General features: G+C 40.9%; 1 protein-coding gene across 27 annotated transcripts in view; it reads left to right on the forward strand.

The window, feature by feature from the left end:
* The window catches only part of LOC115193575 (calcium-activated potassium channel subunit alpha-1), a 381,356-nt gene that overhangs the window by 337,030 nt on the left and 20,125 nt on the right, over window positions 1-24,201 (forward strand). For 22 of the 27 annotated variants that reach the window (XM_029752334.1, XM_029752337.1, XM_029752343.1 and 19 more), the window contains 5 exons: window positions 1,115-1,208; window positions 7,458-7,581; window positions 8,765-8,989; window positions 9,887-10,079; window positions 23,900-24,013. In XM_029752334.1, the coding sequence (XP_029608194.1) occupies window positions 1,115-1,208; window positions 7,458-7,581; window positions 8,765-8,989; window positions 9,887-10,079; window positions 23,900-24,013 (750 nt within the window). Of the gene's footprint in view, window positions 1-1,114; window positions 1,209-7,454; window positions 7,582-8,764; window positions 8,990-9,886; window positions 10,080-23,899; window positions 24,014-24,201 lie in introns of all 27 variants that reach the window. The other 5 variants (XM_029752332.1, XM_029752331.1, XM_029752333.1 and 2 more) reach the window with 1 other exon arrangement.

Consider the following 24,201-nt stretch of genomic DNA (forward strand, 5'->3'; position numbering starts at 1 on the left):
GTTGATGTTGGGTTGGTGCTGGAGATGACGAATATGAAGTAGAATTGTTTTGAAATGTTCCTTTTAAAGCTGTGCTATTGATTATTAATGCATCAACCCCAGTTATTTTTTCATATAGTATATTTCAGCTATTTTAAAGGGTTATTTTGAGCTTCATCTAGCTACTGGTAGGTGGTGTGTGCAGAGAACTAGCCATAATGCTAATGCTGGGCTAATGCTAGGCTACTCAATAATTTCCTGTTTGGAGTGCTGGTTGTGCATGTGATTGGCTACTCTGGGATGCTCGTGCAGTCCTGATTGGCTGAGTGCTTGTGGCATGGAGCTTAAGTTAGACCTGTAGAAGAGCCATTGTGCTCTGTAGCTAGGGTTGCAAAATTCCGGTTACTTTCCTAAAAATGGTAGGAGTATTCCGGATTTCCTTCTTATTCCCTCTGGAAAATCTTGGAATTTTGGCAAAGTTACTGGAATTTTGAAACCCTATCCATAGCTAGAGCAGGAACGATGGGGTGAGGGCCTGCCTCATTAGTCATCCATTCAAAACAACCAAACTGCACAGAACCATCCTCTCTCTCTGTCTCTCTCTGTCTCTCTCCCTCTCTCTCTCTCTCTCTCTATCTCTGTCATTGATTCTGTCCACGATGCCCTGTTGACAATGACAGTCCGTCCTAGTCACATGGCCGTATTGGCTGGCCTAGGGAAGCATGGGCACACTGATGCAGACTGCTAGAGGTCCAACCACATGCAGTCTTGACTGAATCTAAAGAGAGATACCAGAGCTAAAGTGATCCAGTACTACTATATAGAACCCAGTCCAGAGGAACTGAACCAAAAGGTTTGGATTTTGCCGGAGTAAGCCGATGTCAAGTCTTACTAGGTGGTTTTTCTTTTTCTTTTCTCAAATGGACCTAATAACTGAGGTGTTCTCTTTCTGTCAGTCTTCTGTCTGACTATGACATGTTGTTTTATGAGTTTTTTTGTTGTTGTCTATGTTTATTTTTTTTTGCGACAGCTGATTTATTGAGTGTTGGCTTTGGTGTTCTTTGACGTGTCAGTTCCAGCTCACATTAACCTCCCCGTCTGTCCATAGCCTGACACTCTTTGCATGTGTTTGCAGTTGAAGATGAGCACCCGTCAACTCTGTCGCCCAAAAAAAAGCAGCGGAACGGAGGCATGCGAAACTCACCCAACAACTCCCCCAACATGATGAGGTAACATATTGATTTGATGCTTCAAACAGAAAGATAGAAAGGAAGTGAGAGGGAGGAGTGGGAGAGAGAAAGCGAGATGGATGGTTGGTCGGAGTGGGGAAGGGGGAACGAATAAGGAGGAGAGTAAGAAAGTTCAAGTGAGGGGTGAGAGAAGGAGAGAGGGTTAGATGGTGGTGGTGGTGGGATGGTTGGAGGAGGGAGCGAAGAAGCAAGGGAGCCTGAGCACATTAGCGATAGAGGAGAGGGGAACAAAGTGAGAGTAAGAAGGAGGAGAGGACAGCTGGGGTGTTTAGGCTGGCATGCTGTCAGACAGTAGGTAATGACAGAGCTGAAATATTCCTGTCATGAAAGAGCGTCTGTGTGAGGAGGAGTAGCTGTTTGAAAATAAAATGGCTTTAAAGTATCATCTGTCACCCCACCACCCTGCCTTCATCCCCCCTCCGCCCCCTCCCGTCCACATGTAGTCCTTAAACAACGCTGGCACTAACGACACCAGCAACCAATCAGAGTCCTCCCCGTGGTTCCTCTGCCCCGGGGCAGTGCAATCTATTGTGGGACCCCTGCGACTACTGTTTCTGCTACTTAAGGCCATATGTGAGATGTATTATCGCAATCAAAAATGAATTTGCAATATTACCTTCCTTTTATGCTGTCCTCTGGAATTAAATTGCCGTTAATTGACTTTGAAAGATGAAAGGGTTTAGGTTTTTGTGCGAAAGGAGAGAGACGTTGGTAGGAACATGACGGCATGAAAAATGCAGAGATAGAGAGAGGGGGGGCTGTCCGATCTGGGTGGCAGGGTGGCAGCACAGTGGTGAAGATGGGTGAAAACATGGACACTCACAGCATAGATCCACTTCTTTCTAAATGAGAGTGATTGTTAGAGCCCTGTATCTTACTGTATAAATATACAATAGACATCTAATGGTGCTGTGTACTTTTTGTCATGTGAGTCACAAAGTATTTGGAGCTGAAGAGCATATATTTCCACATGAACTAATATTAGATTTAGAAAAAAGCTATTGTCTTCAAATTGTAAAAAAAAAGAAAAGTAAATATGAAAGCGTTCTTAGGGATGCAGTAAAAGGCATATGCTTTTCTAAATCATATGATTTTCTTTCAGAAAGAGATTCTTAAACTATCATGAAAAAGAAAACAAGCATGACAATGTATCCATTTGGTTGTTGTTAAATTCAATCTTTAACCGAAAACAACACATTAATTAAAGATTCTATAATTATGTTTGCAAATTTCTTCTTACAACCAAAGTTACCTAATTTTCTCATAGTTTCAAGTTTAAATGTCATGTGCAGAAGTTCAGTGAAATGCCTTTCTTGCTAGCTCTAAACCCAACGATGCAGTAATCAATATCAATGAGTCAGATACACAAAGTGCAAGAAAGATGGTGCTGTTCATTTAATCATTGTATTTTGGTTTATAGGATATTTTTCTGTGTACTGTATGTTCTCTGCAAAACTCAATGGACTCCTTTGGTAGGCTTTGTGTGGTAGAGCTGGTTGTTACTAGGGTCCCATTAGGGCATCTTTGAACAGCAGCCAACAGAAGTGCTCTGTATGATTGTATGTACTGCTTGTCTGCAGTACATACAACAAAACAAGCAATTAAACGAGCCCTCACACACACGCCCAACCATTAGCCCAAAACAGAGTCCTACCCTTCAGTCTCGTTTGCAAGGAGAGCAGCGTCGGAGATGCCCTTGTTTAAAAAGAGCAAACCTCGATAAAAGAAAGAAAAACTGGCACACTTCCAGATAACTGCTAGTTAAGATGGCTGCTAGTTTAGATGGCTGCTAGTTTTTGTTTCTTAACAAAACCTTATTTTTTCTCTCTCTCTCTTTCTCATTCTCTCCTCCGCTGAGGAGATGGTCCCCATTTGCCGTGTAATATATGCATCTCCGCTTTGATCTCACAGTGATAATAATTCTTGGGAGTTATTTACTTGGTTTTGAAAATGCTTCAAAGCGGTGTCAAAGTTTCTCTGCTTTAGGGCTGCTTGTGTATTCGGCTGGCTCTTGGGGCTGCGGATGACAGGTCCTCTGTTCTAGATGTAGGCTTTTTCAAGTCATAGCCCTCAGCAAAACATCAAATTACCCAGCGCCGACCACAACGCCCACCTCCCCAGCCCCTTCCCCTCCCCCCAGCCCCTGTCAATATATGATACCATATATATTAAATACTTACGCTTTACAAGGTGTATTTTATGCACAATGAAAAGTGATTGTTTGAGGTAGCCTTAGGGATACTTTACTCTACAAGGAAGGAGGGGGAAAAACACAGCAGAGAGAGAGAGAGAGCGAGTGTATACAATATCAAGTCTGGTTTTTACAGGACTTGCTGCCTGAAGGCCTTTGTAAATAAATAATGATCAACAGATTGACTGTGGGTTTTTGAAAAGCATGTTTTTGTCAGTTTGCATGATGGGGAGAACTTTCAAAGCGAGAGGCTGCCTTCATAGCCTGCTGGAGAGGGATTGGGGGAGCACACCCATCCCAAGCTAGCGACTGCTGAGCGATGCACTGGAATAACTCTGTTTGAAATATACACTGAGGGATGGTTGGAGAGGGACGGTTGGAGAGGGACGGTTGGAGAGGGACGGTTAGAGAGGGACGGTTGGAGAGGGACGGTTGGAGAGGGACGGTTAGAGAGGGACGGTTGGAGAGGGACGGTTGGAGAGGGACGGTTGGAGAGGGACGGTTAGAGAGGGAGGGAGAGAGGGACGGTTGGAGAGGGACGGTTGGAGAGGGAGGGAGAGAGGGACGGTTGGAGAGGGACGGTTGGAGAGGGACGGTTGGAGAGGGACGGTTGGAGAGGGACGGTTAGAGAGGGAGGGAGAGAGGGACGATTGGAGAGGGACGGTTGGAGAGGGACGGTTGGAGAGGGACGGTTAGAGAGGGACGGTTAGAGAGGGACGGTTGGAGAGGGACGGTTGGAGAGGGACGGTTAGAGAGGGACGGTTAGAGAGGGAGGGAGAGAGGGACGGTTGGAGAGGGACGGTTGGAGAGGGACGGTTAGAGAGGGAGGGAGAGAGGGAGTGGGGATATAGAGAGGGAGAGACGGGGAGGGAGAGAAAGAGGGCAAATTCTCCTTTGTTATGGGCTGTCTTTTATTGCCTAGGTTACTTTGTTGTACAGTTAGGCTTCACCCACAATTTACTTGGCAGAAACTATAGGCCTTTGCTTTAGGCAAGGCAATTAAATGCAAATATATTGCAATGTACAGTAAATTCTCTTTTGATACCATGTCCATTTTCTAGTCGATTTAAATGTTTTGTTAAATATTCTACATAATATGTTTTTGTACTGGCTAGATATCTGATATCTGAAACTGTTAGTCTGGGAGCCGGCTCAGCCTGTGTAAATACAAAGTAATTTCCCAATCCGCCAATCTGACATGTTGAGTGAACGAGCTGTGTTCACCATAACCTTCGTAGCGTTCTGTTCCATGCGTGAACGACATGCTCCTGTCCAGGAATTAACACCATTCTAACCCTCTTGATGGGTAAGGAGACTAATTGTGCTATACTCAGGACGTCACACATATGTCCCCTGGGCGTGGTGATGCGGACACAAGTGTCATGTCTGTTAACCTCCAGTTCCCCTGATTGGTTCTAGGGTAGAGGAAAGAGAGAGAGAAGGGGAGAGGGGAGGAGCAAAGGAGAGAAAAAGAGAGGTGAGGAATGGAAAGGAGAGGAGAGGAGGAGATGAGAGGAAATAGAGAGAGGAGAGGAGGAGAGAGAGGAGAGGAAATAGGGGAGAGGAGGAGAGAGAGAGGAGATGAGAGGAAATAAGAGAGAGGAGATGAGAGGAAATAGGGGAGGGGAGGAGAGGAAATAGGGGAGAGGAGAGGGGGAGCGAAGGGAGAAGAGAGGGGGAGAGAAGGGAGAGAAGAGAGGGGGGGAAGGGAGAGGAGAAGGGAGGAGAGAACAGGAAGACAGGAAGACAACAGTCACCGCTGACAGTTGTGTGAAAGATAGCCATATTTGACAGTGGAGGAGGAGGTGCCTGCCTGCCTTCCTGCACCAGTCAGCCCCCGCATGCTCTGATTGAAGTGACAGGGACTCGTGGAGAGTGGCGCAACACGCGGCTCAGAATGAAATATTCAGCCAGGGTGTAAAAGCACTAAACGCTGTCAGAGTTATTAACACCTGCACCAACTGATTTAATCTATCTCCATACAGACAGAGAGGGATGGAGAGAGGGATGGAGAGAGGGATGGAGAGAGGAATTGAGAGAGGGATGAGAGAGGGATGAGAGAGGGAGGGAGGGAGGGAGGGAGAGAGGGAGGAGGGAGAGAGGTACAGAGAGAGATGGAGAGACAGAGAGAGAGAGACACGAAGAGAGAGAGGAATGGGGGTTGGGAACTAATTTACACATTTTTGATGTGATATTTCTTGCAATGAAATGAATGCCAAATGTAGGAGCATCAGAGAGACTTGTCACACAGAGTGCCACTGGTGATCGAACAGAGAGAGCGTGATGGAAGGAGATGTGCTGTATGTCAAACACCCATGATGCTTTCTCACACGTTACTCCAATACCCCTCAAAAAGAAACACAAAGATGCTGTATGAAGCCATTTCTTACCCTGCTCTTTAATTTGTTCAAGAGACGAGTGTCATAAGTCTTCGACAAATGTGCATGATTTGAACACAAAATACAGTAAAAAACAAAAGAAGTTTTCAGGACATCCTAAGGGTTCTTACTTACTTTCAATAACATAGGGCAATGATGCAGACAATAGCTTTGTGAACATGTAAGGCTGGTGTTACACCAAGCAACCTTCATGCAACTGAGTTGCTACTTTATTTCAACTTTGTGCAACTAGTTGCAAGTAACAGCCAATCAAAATCAATGCTTTTATTACATGATCCATTTGAAGGTTCTGAACTCTGGCCCAGTTGTCATGTCAACACAGCTGTCAGTGCTGTATAATTAGTAAAGGTTTATGTACATGCTTTGGCTGTAAATAAATGTATTTCTTAAGTGAACCCAGACCTCTCTCTTACCAGTTTCAATTGAAATTGTTCAACATGAACTCCGTTGATGTTAGCTAGCTAGTTAGCTTAGTTTGTTGTTAGCTTAGTTCGTTGCTAGCTTGGTTAGCTCTTTGCTAGTTTGATTAGAACAGTGCTGGCAATTTCATTTTGGCTAACTAGCTAAATTGTACAGCCAACATTTTGTCTAAATCGATCCTCAATCAATAACCAAGTGTTTGGATGAATAAATCATTTGTGAAATCATGATTTAATGCAGCAGATGGCATTAGGTGAGTTTAGAATTCTCAACCCATATGGAATGATATGACTAAAGCAGCTTCAATTTGATTGGCTGTTGCGTGTTGAATTGTTTTGTGTATCAGAAAAGTTATGAAATTATGTCACTTGCAACTGCAACTAAAATTGTGTGAAAGTTGCATCGTGTGACCCCAGAGTAAGGGTTTCTGAGTTGATACCGACAGAGGGAGCGAATTCCCTGTAGACCCATGGTAGGCATCAGAGGGAAGTCTTTGTAGTCCGGCCCCTGGCTCTCAGCTCAAACCCTATCATTCCGTGTTTCTCAATCTTGGGGGACCCCTATGGGGTGCACATTTGTTCTGGCCCAGCACTAACATCAGTCTAAACAGGTGTATTAATTATGGGATAGTATAAAAATTTGCACGGTAGAATTTCAAATCGAGTCAGAATGGGACCACACTATCTGATTCAGAGAAGAAGCTTCGCTCCGCTCTTCCATGGTCAGTGTTAACGTTACAGCTGATAATACTCAGCGGTCCGTCGCTGCGCAACAGCCAGTTTGCTGGTGGCACGCTGCTGATAAATCATTCATGGGCACCAGTTGGGAAAGCAAAATGTGATTGGTTGAAATTCCTGAAATATTTAAAGTCCTGTTGGAGCTTTTACTGTTTGCAGCATCGTGAGCGAGGGGACGGAGCTAAAGCCCTAAATTGGCGCTCCATTCTCATACCACAAAGTCAGCTTTGTCAGCGGTGACATAGTGGACACTTAGGCCTTGCTCTGTCCCCAATGCTGCTACCAATATCCTTCAACAACTTTCTGATGACTGGGTAGCTGTGGCTTCTAGGGTTAGAGAAGGAAATGATAGTGAGTGATTAGTTTTAGGTTTCAACCAAACCTAGGTAATAATAAAACACATAAAAACCAAATAGCATCAACTTGACCATGGTGATCCCCAGCTCATACTGTTGGTTGTTGTGTCGTGTCCCCTCAGCAGGCATGATCCTCTTCTAATCCCTGGGAACGAGCAGATGGAGAACATGGACATGAACATGAAGCAGTATGACTCCACAGGAATGTTCCACTGGTGTCCGTCTAAAGAGATCGAGAAGGTCATCCTGGTGAGTGGTCATCTACGTCTCCTTGTAGGGTTGTCATGACATCAGTATAGCCACACCCAGAAGTAGCATGTCAGGCAAACAAAGCATGAAGCAGATTTTATTTCTTGAGGAAAATAGCCACATGTTGTCCCACAGAGTTCCATTTGTTTATTTTCCAAACTATAGCACAAAACATGTGACATAAAGACGATTTTTTTTTAAATAGTTTATTCTGCTTTATGTTTTTGTTCTTGCCACAGAAAATGTAAGTATCGTAGTATTTTGATACTGGTACCATGACAACCCTCCTGTAGAGTTAACTGAGTTGAACCATGGTTATTAACATCCAGTGTAGGGATACAGTACCTATCCATCAACAGATATGGTAGGTGTTGTTCTACAGTACGTGTGACTCCGAAGGTGATTTTCAGTTTGATGATACACACACACATGGATTTTGTATTGTAGATATGTGATGGTAGAGTAGTGGCCTGAGGGAACACACTTAATGTGTTGTGAAAAGTGTTATGAAATGTAATGTCATGTAATATTTTAAATTGTATATAACTGCCTAAATGTTGCTGGATCCCAGGAAGAGTAGCTGTTGTCATGGTAGCAGCTAATGGGGATCCATAATAAATACAAAGATACTAGACTTTTCCAAATCATGTACATGTTCACACTGTTTTTAGCTGTTTAGGATGAGGAATATTATTAGAGTTGGCCATTTAGTATTTGCACTGATTGGGCCGAGAATAAAGAATTGTTGAGGTTTGGTAGGTTCTAAAGAAACGCTTTCCCTCACATAGCAGTAACAACCACATACTAATAATGTATATTCACATTTCTCTCAATGCCTCTGTTGTTCCAAGGTGAGTCGACTGTTTTCTTTGTACTGGGTCATAGTATAAAACCACCACAAGCATGGCTTTGAAAAGCAGTTTTATACACCTTACTCCTTAACCATTTAGAGTTTCAACTGCATTGAGCTGTGCCGGGTTCACCTTGAACCTAACACCTCGAAGGGTGGGACTGCAGGGTTTCTCATCAGCACTCTACCTCTCTCTGTTTTCTGAAAGTGCTATGTGTTTGTCCTCTTTCTTTCTTTCTTTCTTTCTTTCTTTCTCTCGCCCCATTATTCTTTCTCTCTATTTCTGTCTCCATGTTTCTCACCACTCTCTCCCCTCTCTCTCTCCCTGCTCAGACCCGGAGTGAGGCATCCATGACGGTGTTGAGCGGCCATGTAGTGGTCTGTATATTTGGAGATGTCACGTCCGCTCTAGTGGGGCTGCGAAACTTGGTGATGCCTTTGAGAGCTAGCAACTTCCATTATCACGAGCTGAAGCCCATAGTGTTTGTGGGCTCGCTGGAGTACCTGAGGAGAGAGTGGGAAACCCTACACAACTTCCCCAAGGTCTCCATACTACCTGTGAGTACCGCTGTAATACCTAATGTTACGAGCCAAAGTTATACAACCGACAACATCATGCACTTATAATACAACACAATGCAAAATCATATCATTCCATATTGTCTGTGAGTAGACCAGTGTAACAACGCTCCAGAATTTAATACCAAACCCGGCTGGCTGTACAATACCTCTGATCCGGAAAAAGACACATTGTTGTTACTTTGACACAGTTGACTTCTATGTTCTTATCTCAGTTGACTTATGAGATCGCTTCCCTTTATTGCCTCACACTGTCTGAATGGAAACAATCTAAGGTGAACGGTCAAGTGACTGAAAGCAGTAGTAAAGCAGTCATTTTTTATTTATTTATTTAACTGCGCAAGTCAGTTAAGAACAACCTGTTATTTACCGTGATGGCCTCGCAGTAATAGAAGTATAGCTTTAGTTAGTGATATAGTGGATTTATTTGTGATTAGTTGTGGTTGTTGTTGGTGGTGTTGTGACTGTTCCTGTCAATTCCACAACTTGTTCCTGAATTCAATCTTCCATCCATTCACACCAGTGACAAAGGGAAGTTACAATGTCCTGCAGCTGCCCTTCCCTGCCATCTCAAATGTGAAACTCTGGCATGGCTGCCTGTTTTAGAGCTCGTTAACGCTGGCTTGACTAAGTAGCAGAGAGCCCTAAGAAACCAGGCCTGTTAGCCTTCAGCGTCTACTACCCTTTAGATTAGTCCACGTCTCTGATTCCCCAGTGCCCAGTTAGATCAGCTGAATGTCACCGCTGCAAAACTGCAATACTTGTTATCTAATCTCCCAAAGCTCCCCTCACTTAGTCTGTCATTTGTTTCCTCTCCCCTCTTCTCCCTCTCCTCTCTCTCTCTCTGTCCGTCTCTTTTCTTCACCGCGCCTGAAGGGTACGCCATTAAGCCGTGCAGATTTAAGGGCTGTCAACATCAACCTCTGCGACATGTGCGTGATACTGTCGGCCAATCAGAACAATATCGACGACGCCTCGCTGCAGGATAAGGAATGCATTCTGGCGTCGCTCAACATAAAGTCTATGCAGTTTGACGACAGCATCGGGCTCTTGCAGGCAAACTCCCAAGGTAAGGACTGACTGGCCTACAAGATACTAGACTGTTCTGTAGTGTTTCGGGGGGGGGTAGTGTTTTACCACTTACAATCAGTGATTTTTTTCATCATGGTAAATAAACATGGAAAGTGGTGTTCAACCTCCCAAATAATATATTTTAAGGATGTGACTCCACATCACTGTTACTAGTGTGTCTGTCCCTGACCTGGTGTCTGTTTATACTAAACCCCTCTGGTGTCTGGCAGACTGATTGGAACAGATTGCTGATGCATTCAGAAAAACAGATAAGCCTCATGTCCCATCCAGTCTTGTCATATTTAACCAGCCAATCACCAGACAGCCTTCTTCAGCTGTTGTTCATGACATTCCATCCTGAATCTCCTGCATTCATCTACTAATCAGTCCCTCCAGGATCCCCCGTGCTTTCAGTAGTCATATTTGCAGGAAGAAATGTTTGATTTTGCTGTGGCAATTCTGACATTTTGTATGGCAATTTGCAATGATGTTGTCCAGTTTGTCACAAAAATACGCTGACTGGGGAAAAAGTTTGTTGACGCGTGGCTTGACTGGACCATTTTAGGTAAAATTGCGACCGTAAAAACCTGGAGGGACTGAATCTTATGATAGACCAACCAACATCTAAGAAAACATGCCAAGCACTTCCCCATGGTTTAGGAGGTCAATGCAGTTATTTCTCCTGGTCCGAGTGAGTGATGTGCTGGCTCAGCTCCACAATGAATAGACTGAATCTGAGGTCCCTGTTCCCCATGTATTCACAGACATTATATCCTCTGTCATACTGGTTGAAGCCTATTGTTATCAATGATTGTGTCTTACATCATCTGTACCCATTCCACTGATAAATATTTAGGTTCAAGATCCCACCTACACACTCATGCACGCACGCACGCACGGACACACACACACACACATACTTTTATTTTTATTTTTTTATTTCACCTTTATTGTCACGTCCTGACCATAGAGTGCTCTTATTTTCTATGGTAGAGTAGGTCAGGGTGTGACTGGGGGGGTTATCTAGTTTATTTTTTCTACGTTGTGTTCTAGTTTCTTTTTTCTTTGTTGGGGTTTTTGTATGATTCCCAGTAAGAGGCAGCTGGTCATCGTTGTCTCTAATTGGGGATCATATTTAAGTAGTTGTTTTTCCCACCTGTGTTTGTGGGAGATTATTTTGAGTTAGTGTATGTTGAACCTCTGTCGTCACGGTTTGTTGTTTGTTTATAGTTTGTTTGTTTTGGCTAAGTTTCACGTTCATATAAAAGATGTGGAACGATATTCACGCTGCGCCCTGGTCCGTTCCTACACACACCCGTGACATTTATTTAACCAGGTAGGCCAGTTGAGAACAAGTTCTCATTTCCAACTGCGACCTGGCCAAGATAGAGCAAAGCAGTGCGACACAAACAACACAGAGTTACACATGGGATAAACAAGCATACAGTCAATAACACAATAGAAACATCTATATACAGTTTGTGCAAAATGTAGTAAGATTAGGGAGGTAAGGCAATAAATAGGCCATAGTGGCGAAATAATTAGAATTTAGCAATTAAACACTGGAGTGATAGATGTGCAGAAGATGAATGTGCAAGTAGAGATACTGGAGTGCAAAAGAGAAAAAAAATAACAACATGGGGATGAGGTAGTTGGGTGGGCTATTTACAGATGGGCTATGTACAGGTGCAATGATCGGTAAGCTGCTCTGACAGCTGATGCTTAAAGTTAGTGAGGGAGATATGTCTCCAGCTTTTGCAATTCGTTCCAGTCATTGACAGCAGAGAACTAGAAGGAAAGGCGGCCAAAAGAGGAGTTGGCTTTGGGGGTGACCAGTGAAATATACCTGCTGGAGCGCGTGCTACGGGTGGGTGCTGCTATGGTGGCCAGTGAGCTGAGATAAGGCGGAGCTTTACCTAGCAAAGACTTATAAATGACCTGGAGCCAGTGGGTTTGGCGACAAATATGAAGCGATACAACTAATAAAACTTGAAACACCCACACACACACACAGGGGTTCTATTTAATAGTGTTTTGCTTTGTGGATTCCTTCCTCCCAGAGAATCTATTCAGATGTGGGGTGTGAAATGTAAGCAAGGTGCACATTAATAAGTAAGGAGATGTATCGCTGGGGAGATGTTCACATGGCCGAGGTCTACGGTAGGATGTAGTCTGTAGACCGCAGAGCTAAGTTGTGCCTGGGGCCTGAGAGGGGTGGAGGTGGGGGGTCCATAGCGCGCGCACACACACACACACACACACACACACATATTCACACACCCTTGCTCCCTGTTTTACAGGGAGCCGTAAAACATTTTATTTTGTGAGAAAATCTATTCCCCTCTTGTTTGTAAGTTGTAGAAGATTTTTTACCAAATGCATTCAAACCATTATAATGAATCCACTCATACAGTATATACTATCTGACTGATAGTCAATGATCTGTGTAGAACTCTCCCTTTTTCTTCATTTAACTTTGTCGCTTGCAGCCCAACTGATTTTTACTCATGTTTGAAAAACTTCCCTGTATCTATTGTCAGAGTACTTTCACAATTAGATACTGGACTACTTGTTTACACTGATAGTGGAAGAATAATGTTTTTTTACAGGCAATATTCAAAGCCCAGTTGTCACTCTCCAGAGATATAAATGTCCTATTTTATAGATATGAAGCATACTCTGAGTGAGCTTCCAGTCTGACTACTACAGATGGTCAAACCAAGCCTATTCCCAGTTTCAGTAACTGGCGGAACAAGGATGTTCTTTGTTTTTCAGTTCAGCCTCTAGTTTGTGATGAATGCAGAACTTGTGTGTCCTCTGTGGTGAGGAGGATGAAAAGATCCCTGCCAGAAAATGACCCCCCTCCCCTAAAACTTTGTGACCTGAATATATTCCCATCATGCATTATGTTTTGTCACTGCTGTACAGTAAAACTATGAGGTGGGTTTTGCTTTAGTCGGCACTAAATGATGGATGTCACAACACAGGTAATGCATTATGCATCTAGCATTACTGATTTAAGGTGTTTACTTGTCACTTTAAGGAAATGCAAAAATGTGAAGTCATGGGAATTCATGCCCTTGTCACTCGCCCCTTTTGTATTTCATGGTCGGGAATCGCACCTCTATTTTCCTGATAAAAGGTTTTCAGGATCCACTTCGCCAATTTTATGGTAACAACATGAAGCACATATAACATTTATGGAAGGCAGGCAGGTTGATGGAAGGATGTGAATGCTAAATATGTCTCTCAGCTGACCCCTAAAAGCACAATATCTATATTGACATTTTTAGGAAGCGCCTGCATCATTTTACCATCACCCCCTCCGTCCTCCTCTTCGCATCTTTTCATTCTCAGTAAGCAGCTTTTACTGAATAGTGTCGTGTAACCAACTAATAGTGACATGTGACAGACACTAACTGTGCATTACACGGTCCGATCAACTTAGTGTTCTCATTTTAATGTTTTATTGTTGTTTTCGATTATAGTTTAGTTTTTCTCTTCTCAAAATGATGTATAACCTTTTCAATCACCGAACCTATGGTAAATGATTTGTGAAATTATATTGTTGTGATATCAGTGTGGTATTAATGTGTGGTATTAATGTGTGGTAATAATGTGTGATCAGTGTGGTATTCATGTGCGATCAGTGTGGTATTAATGTACAATCAGTGTGATATTAATGTGTGATCAGTGTGGTATTAATGTGTGATCTGTGTTCTATTAATGTGCGATCAGTGTAGTATTAATGTGTGATCAGTGTGGTATTAATGTGTGGTATTAATGTGTGATCAGTGTGGCAGTGTGGTATTCATGTGTGATCAGTGTGGTATTAATGTGAGATACGTGCTGTATTAATGTGCGATCAGTGTGGCATTAATGTGTGGTATTAATGTGAAATCAGAGTGGTATTACTATGTGATCAGTGTGATATTAATGTGAGATATGTGTTGTATTAATGTGCGATCAGTGTGGTATTAATGTGGTATCAGTGTGGTATTAATGTGAAATCAGTGTGTTATTAAGGTGTGGTCAGTGTGGTATGAATGTGAGATCAGTGTGGTATTAATGTGTGGTATTAATGTGTGATCAGTGTGGTATTCATGTGTGATCAGTGTGGTATTAATGTGAGATCAGTGTGGTATTAATGTGTGATCAGTGTGGTATTAATGTGAGATCAGTGTGATATTAATGTGTGGTATTAATGTGTGATCAGTGTGGTATTCATGTGTGATCAGTGTTGTATTAATCTGCGATCAGTGTGGTATTAATGTGAGATACGTGTTGTATTAATATGCAATCAGTGTGGTATTAATGTGTGATCAGTGTGGTATGAATGTGAGATAAGTGTGGTATTAATGTGTGGTATTAATGTGTGATCAGTGTGATATTAATGTGAGATATGTGTTGTATTAATGTGCGATCAGTGTGGTATTAATGTGGTATCAGTGTTGTATTAATGTGAAATCAGTGTGTTATTAAGGTGTGGTCAGTGTGGTATGAATGTGAGATCAGTGTGGTATTCATGTGTTGTAGTAATGTGAGATCAATGTGGTATTAATGTGTGATATTAATGTGAAATCAGTGTGGTATTAATGTGTGATCAGTGTGGTATTAATGTGAGATCCGTGTGATATTAATGTGTGGTATTAATGTGTGATCAGTGTGGTATTCATGTGTGATCAGTGTGGTATTAATGTGAGATCAGTGTGGTATTAATGTGTGATCAGTGTGGTATTAATGTGAGATCAGTGTGATATTAATGTGTGGTATTAATGTGTGATCAGTGTGGTATTCATGTGTGATCAGTGTTGCATTAATCTGCGATCAGTGTGGTATTAATGTGAGATACGTGTTGTATTAATGTGCAATCAGTGTGGTATTAATGTGTGATCAGTGTGGTATGAATGTGAGATAAGTGTGGTATTAATGTGTGGTATTAATGTGAGATCAGTGTGGTATTAATGTGCGATCAGTGTTGCATTAATCTGCGATCAGTGTTGTATGAATGTGCGATCAGTGTTTTATTAATGTGTGGTGTTAAAATGAGATCAGTGTGATATTAATGTGTGATCAGTGTTGTATTAATGTGTGATCAGTATTGTATTAATGTGTGATCGATGTTGTATTAATGTGCGATCAGTGTTTTATTAATGTTTGGTATTTATGTGAGATCCGTGTGGTATTAATGTGTGATCAGTGTGATATTAATGTGTGATCAGTGTGATATTAATGTGTGATCAGTGTTATAGTAATGTGTGATCGGTGTGATATTGATGTGTGATCAGTGTGGAATTAATGTGTGATCAGTGTTGTATTAATGTGTGGTGTTAATGTGAGATCAGTGTGGTATTAATGTGTGCTCAGTGTGGTATTAATTTGTGATCAGTATGGTATTAATGTGAGATACGTGTTGTATTAATGTGTGATCAGTGTGGTATTAATGTGTGGTATTAATGTGAGATCAGTGTGGTATTAATGTGTGATCAGTGTGGTATTAATGTGTGGTCAGTGTGATATGTGTTATCAGTGTGGTATGAATGTGAGATCAGGGTGGTATTTATGTGCGGTATTAATGTGAGATCAGAGTAGTATTAATGTGTTGTATTACTGTGAGATCACTGTTGCATTAATGTGTGGTATTAATTTGAGATCAGTGTGGTATTAATGTGAGATCAGCGTTGTATTAATGTGAGGTCAGTGTGGTATTCATTTGTGATCCGTGTGGTATTAATATGAAATCAGTGTGGTATTATTGTGCTATCAGTGTTGCATTACTTTGCAATCAGTGTGGTATGAATGTGTGATCAGTGTGGTATTTATGTGTGGTATTAATGTGAGATCAGAGTGGTATTAATGTGTGATCAGTGTTGTATTAATGGGTTGTATTCATGTGTGATCAGTGTGGTATTAATGTGTGATATTAATGTGCGATCAGTGTTTTATTAATGTGTGGTGTTAATGTGCGATCAGTGTGGTATTAATGTGTGATCAGTGTGGTATTACTGTGAGATCAGTGTGGTATTAATGTGTGATCAGTGTTGTATTAATGTGTTATATTAATGTGTGATCAGTGTGGTATTAATGTGTTGTATTAATGTGAGATCAGTGTGGTATTAATTTGTGATCAGTGTGGTATTAATGTGTGATCAGTATGGTATTAATGTGTGATCAGTGTGGTATTAATGTGTGGTATTAATGTGTGATCATTGTGGTATTAATGTGTGATCAGTGTGGTATTAATGTGCGATCAGTGTTGCATTAATGTGCGATCAGTGTTTTATTAATGTGAGAACAGTGTTGTATTAATATGAGATCATTGTGGTATTAATGTGCGATTGGTGTTGTATTAATGTGTGATCAGTGTGATATTAATGTGTGGTTTTAATGTCTGATCGTTGTGGTATTAATGTGTGATCAGTGTTGTATTAATGTGTGATCAGTGTGGTATTAATGTGTGATCAGTGTGGTATTAATGTGAGATATGTGTTGTATTATTGTGCGATCAGTGTGATATTAATGTGTGGTATTAATGTGTGATCAGTGTGGTGTTTAATGTGTGATCAGTGTGGTATTAATGTGTTATCAGTGTTGTATTAATGTGAGATCAGTGTGGTATTAATGTGTAATATTAATGTGTGATCAGTGTGGTATTAATGTGTGATCAGTGTGGTATTAATGTGTGATCAGTGTGGTATGAATGTGTTATCAGTGTTGTATTAATGTGAGATCAGTGTGATATGAATGTGAGATCAGTGTGGTATTACTGTGTGGTCAGTGTGTTACTAATGTGAGATCAGTGGGGTATTAATGTGTGGTGTTAATGTGAGGTCAGAGTGTTATTAATGTGTGATCAGTGTTGTGTTAATGTGAGATCAGTGTGGTATTAATGTGTGATCAGTGTGGTATTAATGTGTTATCAGTGTTGTATTAATGTGAGATCAGTGTGGTATTAATGTGAGATCAGTGTGGTATTAATGTGTAATATTAATGTGTGATCAGTGTGGCATTACTGTGTGATCAGTGTGTTACTAATGTGAGATCAGTGGGGTATTAATGTGTGGTGTTAATGTGAGATCAGAGTGGTATTAATGTTTGATCTGTGTTGTTTTAATTTGTGGTATTAATGTGAGATCAGTGTGATATTAATGTGTGGTATTAATGTGTGATCAGTGTGCTATTAATGTGTGATCAGTGTGGTATTAATGTGTGATCAGTGTGGTATTCATGTGAGATGTGTTGTATTAATGTGCGATCAGTGTGGTATTAATGTGTGGTATTAATGTGTGATCGGTGTGGTATTAATGTGTGATCAGTGTGATATTAATGTGTTATCAGTGTGGTATGAATGTGAGATCAGTGTGGTATTAATGTGTGGTATTAATGTGAGATAAGAGTGGTATTAATTTGTGATCAGTGTTGTATTAATGTGTGGTATTAATGTGTAATCAGTGTGGTATTAATGTGAGATCAGTGTGGTATTAATTTGTGATCAGTGTGGTATTAATGTGTAATATTAATGTGTGATCAGTGTGGTATTACTGTGTGATCAGTGTGTTATTAATGTGTGATCAGTGTGGTATGAATGTGAAATCAGTGTGGTGTTAATGTGAGATCAGAGTGGTATTAATGTGTGATCCGTGTTGTTTTAATATGTTGTATTAATGTGAGATCAATGTGATATTAATGTTTGGTATTAATGTGAGATCAGTGTGGTATTAATGTGAGATCAGTGTGGTATTAATTTGTGATCAGTGTTGTATTAATGTGTGATATTAATGTGAGATCAGTGTGGTATTGTGTGATCAGTGTGGTATTAATGTGAGATTAGTGTGGTATTAATGTGTGGTATTAATGTGAGATCAGTGTTGTGTTAATGTGTGATCAGTGTGGTATTAATGTGTGATCAGTGTGGTATTAATGTGCGATCAGTGTTGCATTTATGTGCGATCAGTGCTGTATTAATGTGCGATCAGTGTTGTATTAATGTGTGGTATTAATATGAGATCGTTGTGGTATTTTTGTGCTATTGGTGTTGTATTAATGTGCGATCAGTGTTTTATTAATGTGTGGTGTTAAAGTGAGATCAGTGTGGTATTAATGTGTGATCAGTGTTGTATTAATGTGTGATCAGTGTGGTATTAATGTGTGGTGTTAATGTGAGATCAGAGTTGTATTAATGTGTGATCAGTGTTGTTTTAATGTGTGGTATTAATGTGAGATCAGTGTGATATTAATGTGTGGTATTAATGTGTGATCAATGTTTTATTAATGTGTGGTATTAATGTGTGATCGGTGTGGTATTAATGTGTGATCAGTGCGGTATTCATGTGAGATTTGTGTTGTATTAATGTGTGATCCGTGTGGTATTAATGTGTGGTATTAATGTGTGATCGGTGTGGTATTAATGTGTGATCAGTGTGATATTAATGTGTTATCAGTGTGGTATGATTGTGAGATCAGTGTGGTATTAATGTGTGGTATTATTGTGAGATCAGAGTGGTACTAATTTGTGATCAGTGTTGTATTAATGTGTGGTATTAATGTGAGATCAATGTGGTATTAATATTTGGTATTAATGTGTTATCAGTGTGGTATTAATCTGTGATCAGTGTGGTATTAATTTGTGATCAGTGTGGTATGAATGTGAGATCAGTGTGGTATTAATTTGTGATCAGAGTGGGATGAATGTGAGATCAGTGTGGTATTCATGTGTGATCAGTGTGGTATGAATGTGAGATTAGCGTGGTATTTATGTGTGGTATTAATGTGAGATCTGAGTGGTATTAATGTGTGATCCGTGTTGTTTTAATATGTTGTATTAATGTGAGATCAATGTGGTATTAATGTGTGGTATTAGTGTGAGATCAGTGTGGTATTAATGTGAGAAAAGTGTGGTATTAATTTGTGATCAGTGTTGTATTAATGTGTGATCAGTGTGGTATTAATGTGAGATCAGCGTGGTATTTATGTGTGGTATTAATGTGAGATCAGAGTGGTATTAATGTGTGATCCGTGTTGTTTTAATATGTTGTATTAATGTGAGATCAATGTGGTATTAATGTGTGGTATTAATGTGAGATCAGTGTGGTATTAATGTGAGAAAAGTGTGGTATTAATTTGTGATCAGTGTTGTATTAATGTGTGATCAGTGTGGTATTAATGTGAGATCAGTGTGGTATTAATGTGAGATCAGTGTGGTATTAATTTGTGATCACTGTGATATTAATGTTTGATCAGTGTGGTATTAATTTGTGATTAGTGTGGTATGAATGTGTGATCAGTGTGGAATTAATGTGTTGTATTAATGTGAGATCAGTGTGGTATTAATGTGAGATCAGTGTGGTATTAATGTATGGTATTAATGTGAGATCAGTGTGGTATTAATATGTGATTAGTGTTGTATTAATGTGTGATATTAATTTGTGAGCAGTGTTGTATTAATGTGTGGTATTAATATGAGACCATTGTGGTATTAATGTCCGATCGGTGTTGTATTAATGTGCGATCGGTGTTGTATTAATGTGCAATTAGTGTTTTATTAATGTGTGGTATTAAAATAAGATCAGTGTTGTATTAATATGTGGTATTAATGTGTGATCAATGTGGTATTAATGTGCGAACAGTGTTGTATTAATGTGTGCTATTAATGTGAGATCAGTGTGGTACTAATGTGAGATCAGTGTGGCATTAATGTGAGATCATTATTATATTAATGTGAGATCTGTTTGGTATTAATGTGTGATCAGTGTTGTATTATTGTGTGATCAGTGTTGTATTAATGTGAGATCAGTGTGGTATTAATGTGTGATCAGTGCAGTATTAATGTGTGATCAGTGTGGTATTAATGTGAGATCAGTGTGGTATTAATGTGAGATCGGTGTGGTATCAATGTGTGATCAGTGTGGTATTAATGTGTGATCAGTGTGGTATTAATGTGAGATCAGTGTGGTATCAATGTGTGATCAGTGTGGTATTAATGTGTGATCAGTGTGGTATTAATGTGAGATCAGTGTGGTATTAATGTGAGATCAGTGTGGTATCAATGTGAGATCAGTGTGGTATCAATGTGTGATCAGTGTGGTATTAATGTGTGATCAGTGTGGTATTAATGTGAGATCAGTGTGGTATTAATGTGGGATCGGTGTGATATTGTTTTTTGTGTAGCTCCTTGTGTTGTAATATTCTGTCTCATGGTTTTGTCTCTGTCTGTATTGTTGTGTCTGTGTACTGTAGGTTTCAATAATATACAGTGCATTCGGAAAGTATTTAGAACCCTTGACTTTTTCCACATTTTGTTACGGTACAGCCTTATTCTAAAATGGATTAAATATTTTTTGCCCCTCATCAATCTACACGCAATAGCCCATAATTACATAGCGATAACAGGTATTTATACATTTTTAAAAATGTATTACAAATAAAAAAATAAATAAGCTTACTTAGATAAGTATTCAGACACTTTGAATTGAGACTCAAAATTGAGATCAGGTGCATTCTGTTTCCATTGATCATCCTTGAGATGTTTCTACAACTTGATTGGAGTCCACTTGTGGTAAATTAAATTGATTGGACATGATTTTGTAATGTCCCACAGTTGACAGTGCATGTTAGAGCAAAAACCAAGACATGAGGTTGACGGAATTGTCCGTAGAGCTCCGGGACAGGATTGTGTCAAGGCACAGATCTCGGTAAGGGTACCAAAACATTTCTGCAGCATTTAAGGTCTGCAAGAACACAGTGGCCTCCATCATTCTTAAATGGAAGAAGTTTGGAACCACCAACACTCTTCCTAGATCTGGCCACCCAGTCAAACTGAGCAATCGGGGGAGAAGAGCCTTGGTCAGGGAGGTGACCAAGAACCCGATGGTCACTATGACAGAGCTCCAGAGTTCCTCTGTGGAAATGGGTGCACCTTCGAGAAAGGGGACAGCTTCCAGAAGGACAACCATCTCTGCAGCACTCCACCAATCAGGACTTTATGGTAGAGTGGCCAGACGTAAGCCACTCCTCAGTAAAAGGCACATGACAGCATGCTTGGAGTTTGCCAAAAGGCACCTAAAGGACTCTCTTCTCTGGTCTGATGAAACCAAGATTGAACTCTTTGGCCTGAATGCCAAGTGTCACATCTAGAGAGAACCTGGCACCATCCCTACGGTGATGCATGGTGGTGGCAGGATCATGGTGTGGGGATGTTTTTCAGCAGCAGGGACTAGGAGATGAGTCAGGATCGAGGGAAAGATGAACAGAGCAGTACTGAGAGATCCCTGATGAAAACCTGCTCCAGAGCGATCAGGACCTCCGACTGGGGTGAAGGTTCACCTTCCAACAGGACAACGACCCTAAGCACACAGCCAAGACAATGCAGGAGTGGCTTCAGGACAAATCTCTGAATGTTCTTGAGTCACCCAGCCAGAGCCCAGACTTCAACCCAATCAAACAGCTCTGGAGAGACCTGAAAATAGCTGTGCAGCGACACCCATCCAACCTGACAGAGCTTGAGAGGATCTGGAGAAAAGAATGGGAGAAACTCCCAAAATATAGGTGTGCCCAACTTGTAGCGTCATACCCAAGAAGACAAACTGGTGAGGGCCCAAAAAGATTACACTTTTTTTATTTGCACCGAAACATGCAAAAAGTCCCTGCTAGGGGAAATGCAGGTTTTAACTAATTAAACAACAAAGAATATGATCTACATGATCAGTCTGTGTGTAAAATAAAAAGTGGTTAATGTGAAAATAACTCACAGCTAAAAAATGTAATTATCCCCCCTCACTCACACACAAGTTGTACTGTCAAGTTCAACACAAAAGCAATATCTTTGGGCTACACTGTAGATTATTACTTTGTACACTTTCTGCCTGTGGACATCTGTTCTACGATGTGCCAGCCGCAGAGCAGGAGACCCTTTGTTGGCATAATTGAGCTCTTTCAGTACACCTGGCATACCCCTTTTATCCACTGTATGGGAAAAGTGAGAAAGAGGGGAAGTGTGTGTTGTTCCTTTCACCTCTATACTGGCATCCAGTTTAAGCCAGGCCTTGCTACACTTTGTATTTCAAACCTTTATTTAACTAGGCAAGTCAGTTAAGAACACATTTTTATTTACAATGTCGCCTACACCGGCCAAACCCAGATGACACTTGGCCAATTGTGCGCCGCCCTATGGGACTCCCAATCACGTCTGGATGTGATACAGCCTGGATTCTAACCAGGGTGTCTGTAGTGACACCTCTAGCACTGAGATGTAGTGCCTTAGACTGCTGCGCCACTCGGGCGCCCCAACCCACTTGTTTAACTAGCAACGCCTCATTTTCACCTAATTCTGAAAGTTAACCACATATTGTAGAGGGAAAACATTAGTTCACAGATAGTAGTTAGTTTGTTAGCTAGTTAACTAGTCAACATTTCACACAGATTGTCAGGGTCCATTAAGCAACTAACGCGTTATAACTTGAGGAACGGCAAGGAGTCGTATACCAGTTAATACTGTAGCGAATTGGTTAGGTTACTAATGTTAGCTCATCTGATGTTGTAACGTTAGCTAGCTAACGTTAGCTGTCTGACTTTATTAGCCAGCTAATTTTCACACCATAAACTAAATTATTAGATCAGTTAAGTTGGCTAATGTTGCTCAACATTTCTCTGGCTAGCTAACGGAGAATTCAATCCAGCTAGCATGATAACGTTACTTAACAATGCTAACAATACTAGTACTTGTTCCACCACACTTTCTCCCTCACCCCAAACTTTCCAAATGCCAGTTGTTTCTCGGTTACAGCTCATGAAGTAGACTTCATCACCCTCTCACCCCCGTCTCTGTGGCCAGGCTTCTCACCTACCTCTTCGTTATCGTTCAGGGGACACGCTGCTGTAAATGGCAAACAGCCTTTCTATTCTCTGCTGTCTTTCCAGAGCGCTGATGCTGTAACTAGCAACTTGGTTGTCTCTTCTCTCTTCAGTCGCGTGCTGCATTCTGCTGTCATGTGAACAATTGGCTGAGGCTTGGATACAGCCAGTATTGCTCCAAACGCGCATCACTTGTTAACTTACTGCCAATAGTGTGATCCAAAGCCCCCCCAAACTTTTCTCATCGGATCTACACGAATCACGTAGGTCACCTATTTTGGATTCAAAACGGCAAATTTGGCCGAAAGGTGACTAGTTTGCATCCCTGCTTGATGCTGTAATCGCTGCCAAAGGTGCTTCAACAAAGTACTCAGTAAAGGATCTGAATACTTATGTAAATGTTATATTTCAGATTTTATTTTTAATACATTTGCAAAAAAAAGTTGACTGTTATGGGGTGTTGTGTGTAGATTGATGAGGGAAAAAAACTATTTAATCAATTTTAGAAAAAGGCTGTAACATAACAAAATGTGGAAAATGTCAAGGGGTCTGAATACTTTCCGAATGCACTGTATCTCATGGTTTTTTTCTGTGTGATTTCAGTACATCTTGTTTTGTGTGCATCTTTGTGTCTGTACTTTTCAATGGTTTTGTGTGTATCTCTGTGTCTGTACGTTTCAATGGTTTTGTGTGCATCTTTGTGTCTGTAGGTTTCAATGGTTTGGTGTGTATCTCTGTGTCTGTACGTTTCAATGGTTTTGTGTGTATCTCTGTGTCTGTACGTTTCAATGGTTTTGTTTGTATCTCTGTGTCTGTACGTTTCAATGGTTTTGTGTGTATCTCTGTGTCTGTACGTTTCAATGGTTTTGTGTGTATCTCTGTGTCTGTAGGTTTCAATGGTTTTGTGTGTATCTCTGTGTCTGTACGTTTCAATGGTTTGGTGTGTCTTCCTTTTTGTGCTCTGTGTAGGTTTCACGCCTCCTGGAATGGACCGGTCCTCTCCAGACAGCAGTCCAGTACATGGTTTAGCACGCCAGGCCTCCGTCACCACTGGCGCCAATATCCCCATCATCACTGAACTAGGTGAGAAACACACCAACTGACCATTCACTAATGATAGCGGGCAAAACAGGTCCATATGATGTCAATATTATGTCATTTCAAACACTTTCTGGTTTTTGTGATGTTATTTAAACCAGTTTTGCCTGTTGGGAAAATACTGTGAAATTGTACACAGAGTTTGGCCAACTGACTTAAAGATTTAGCATCTT

The sequence above is a fragment of the Salmo trutta genome, chromosome 5 (genome assembly GCF_901001165.1).
Source record: "Salmo trutta chromosome 5, fSalTru1.1, whole genome shotgun sequence".
NCBI classification, from domain to species: domain Eukaryota; kingdom Metazoa; phylum Chordata; class Actinopteri; order Salmoniformes; family Salmonidae; genus Salmo; species Salmo trutta.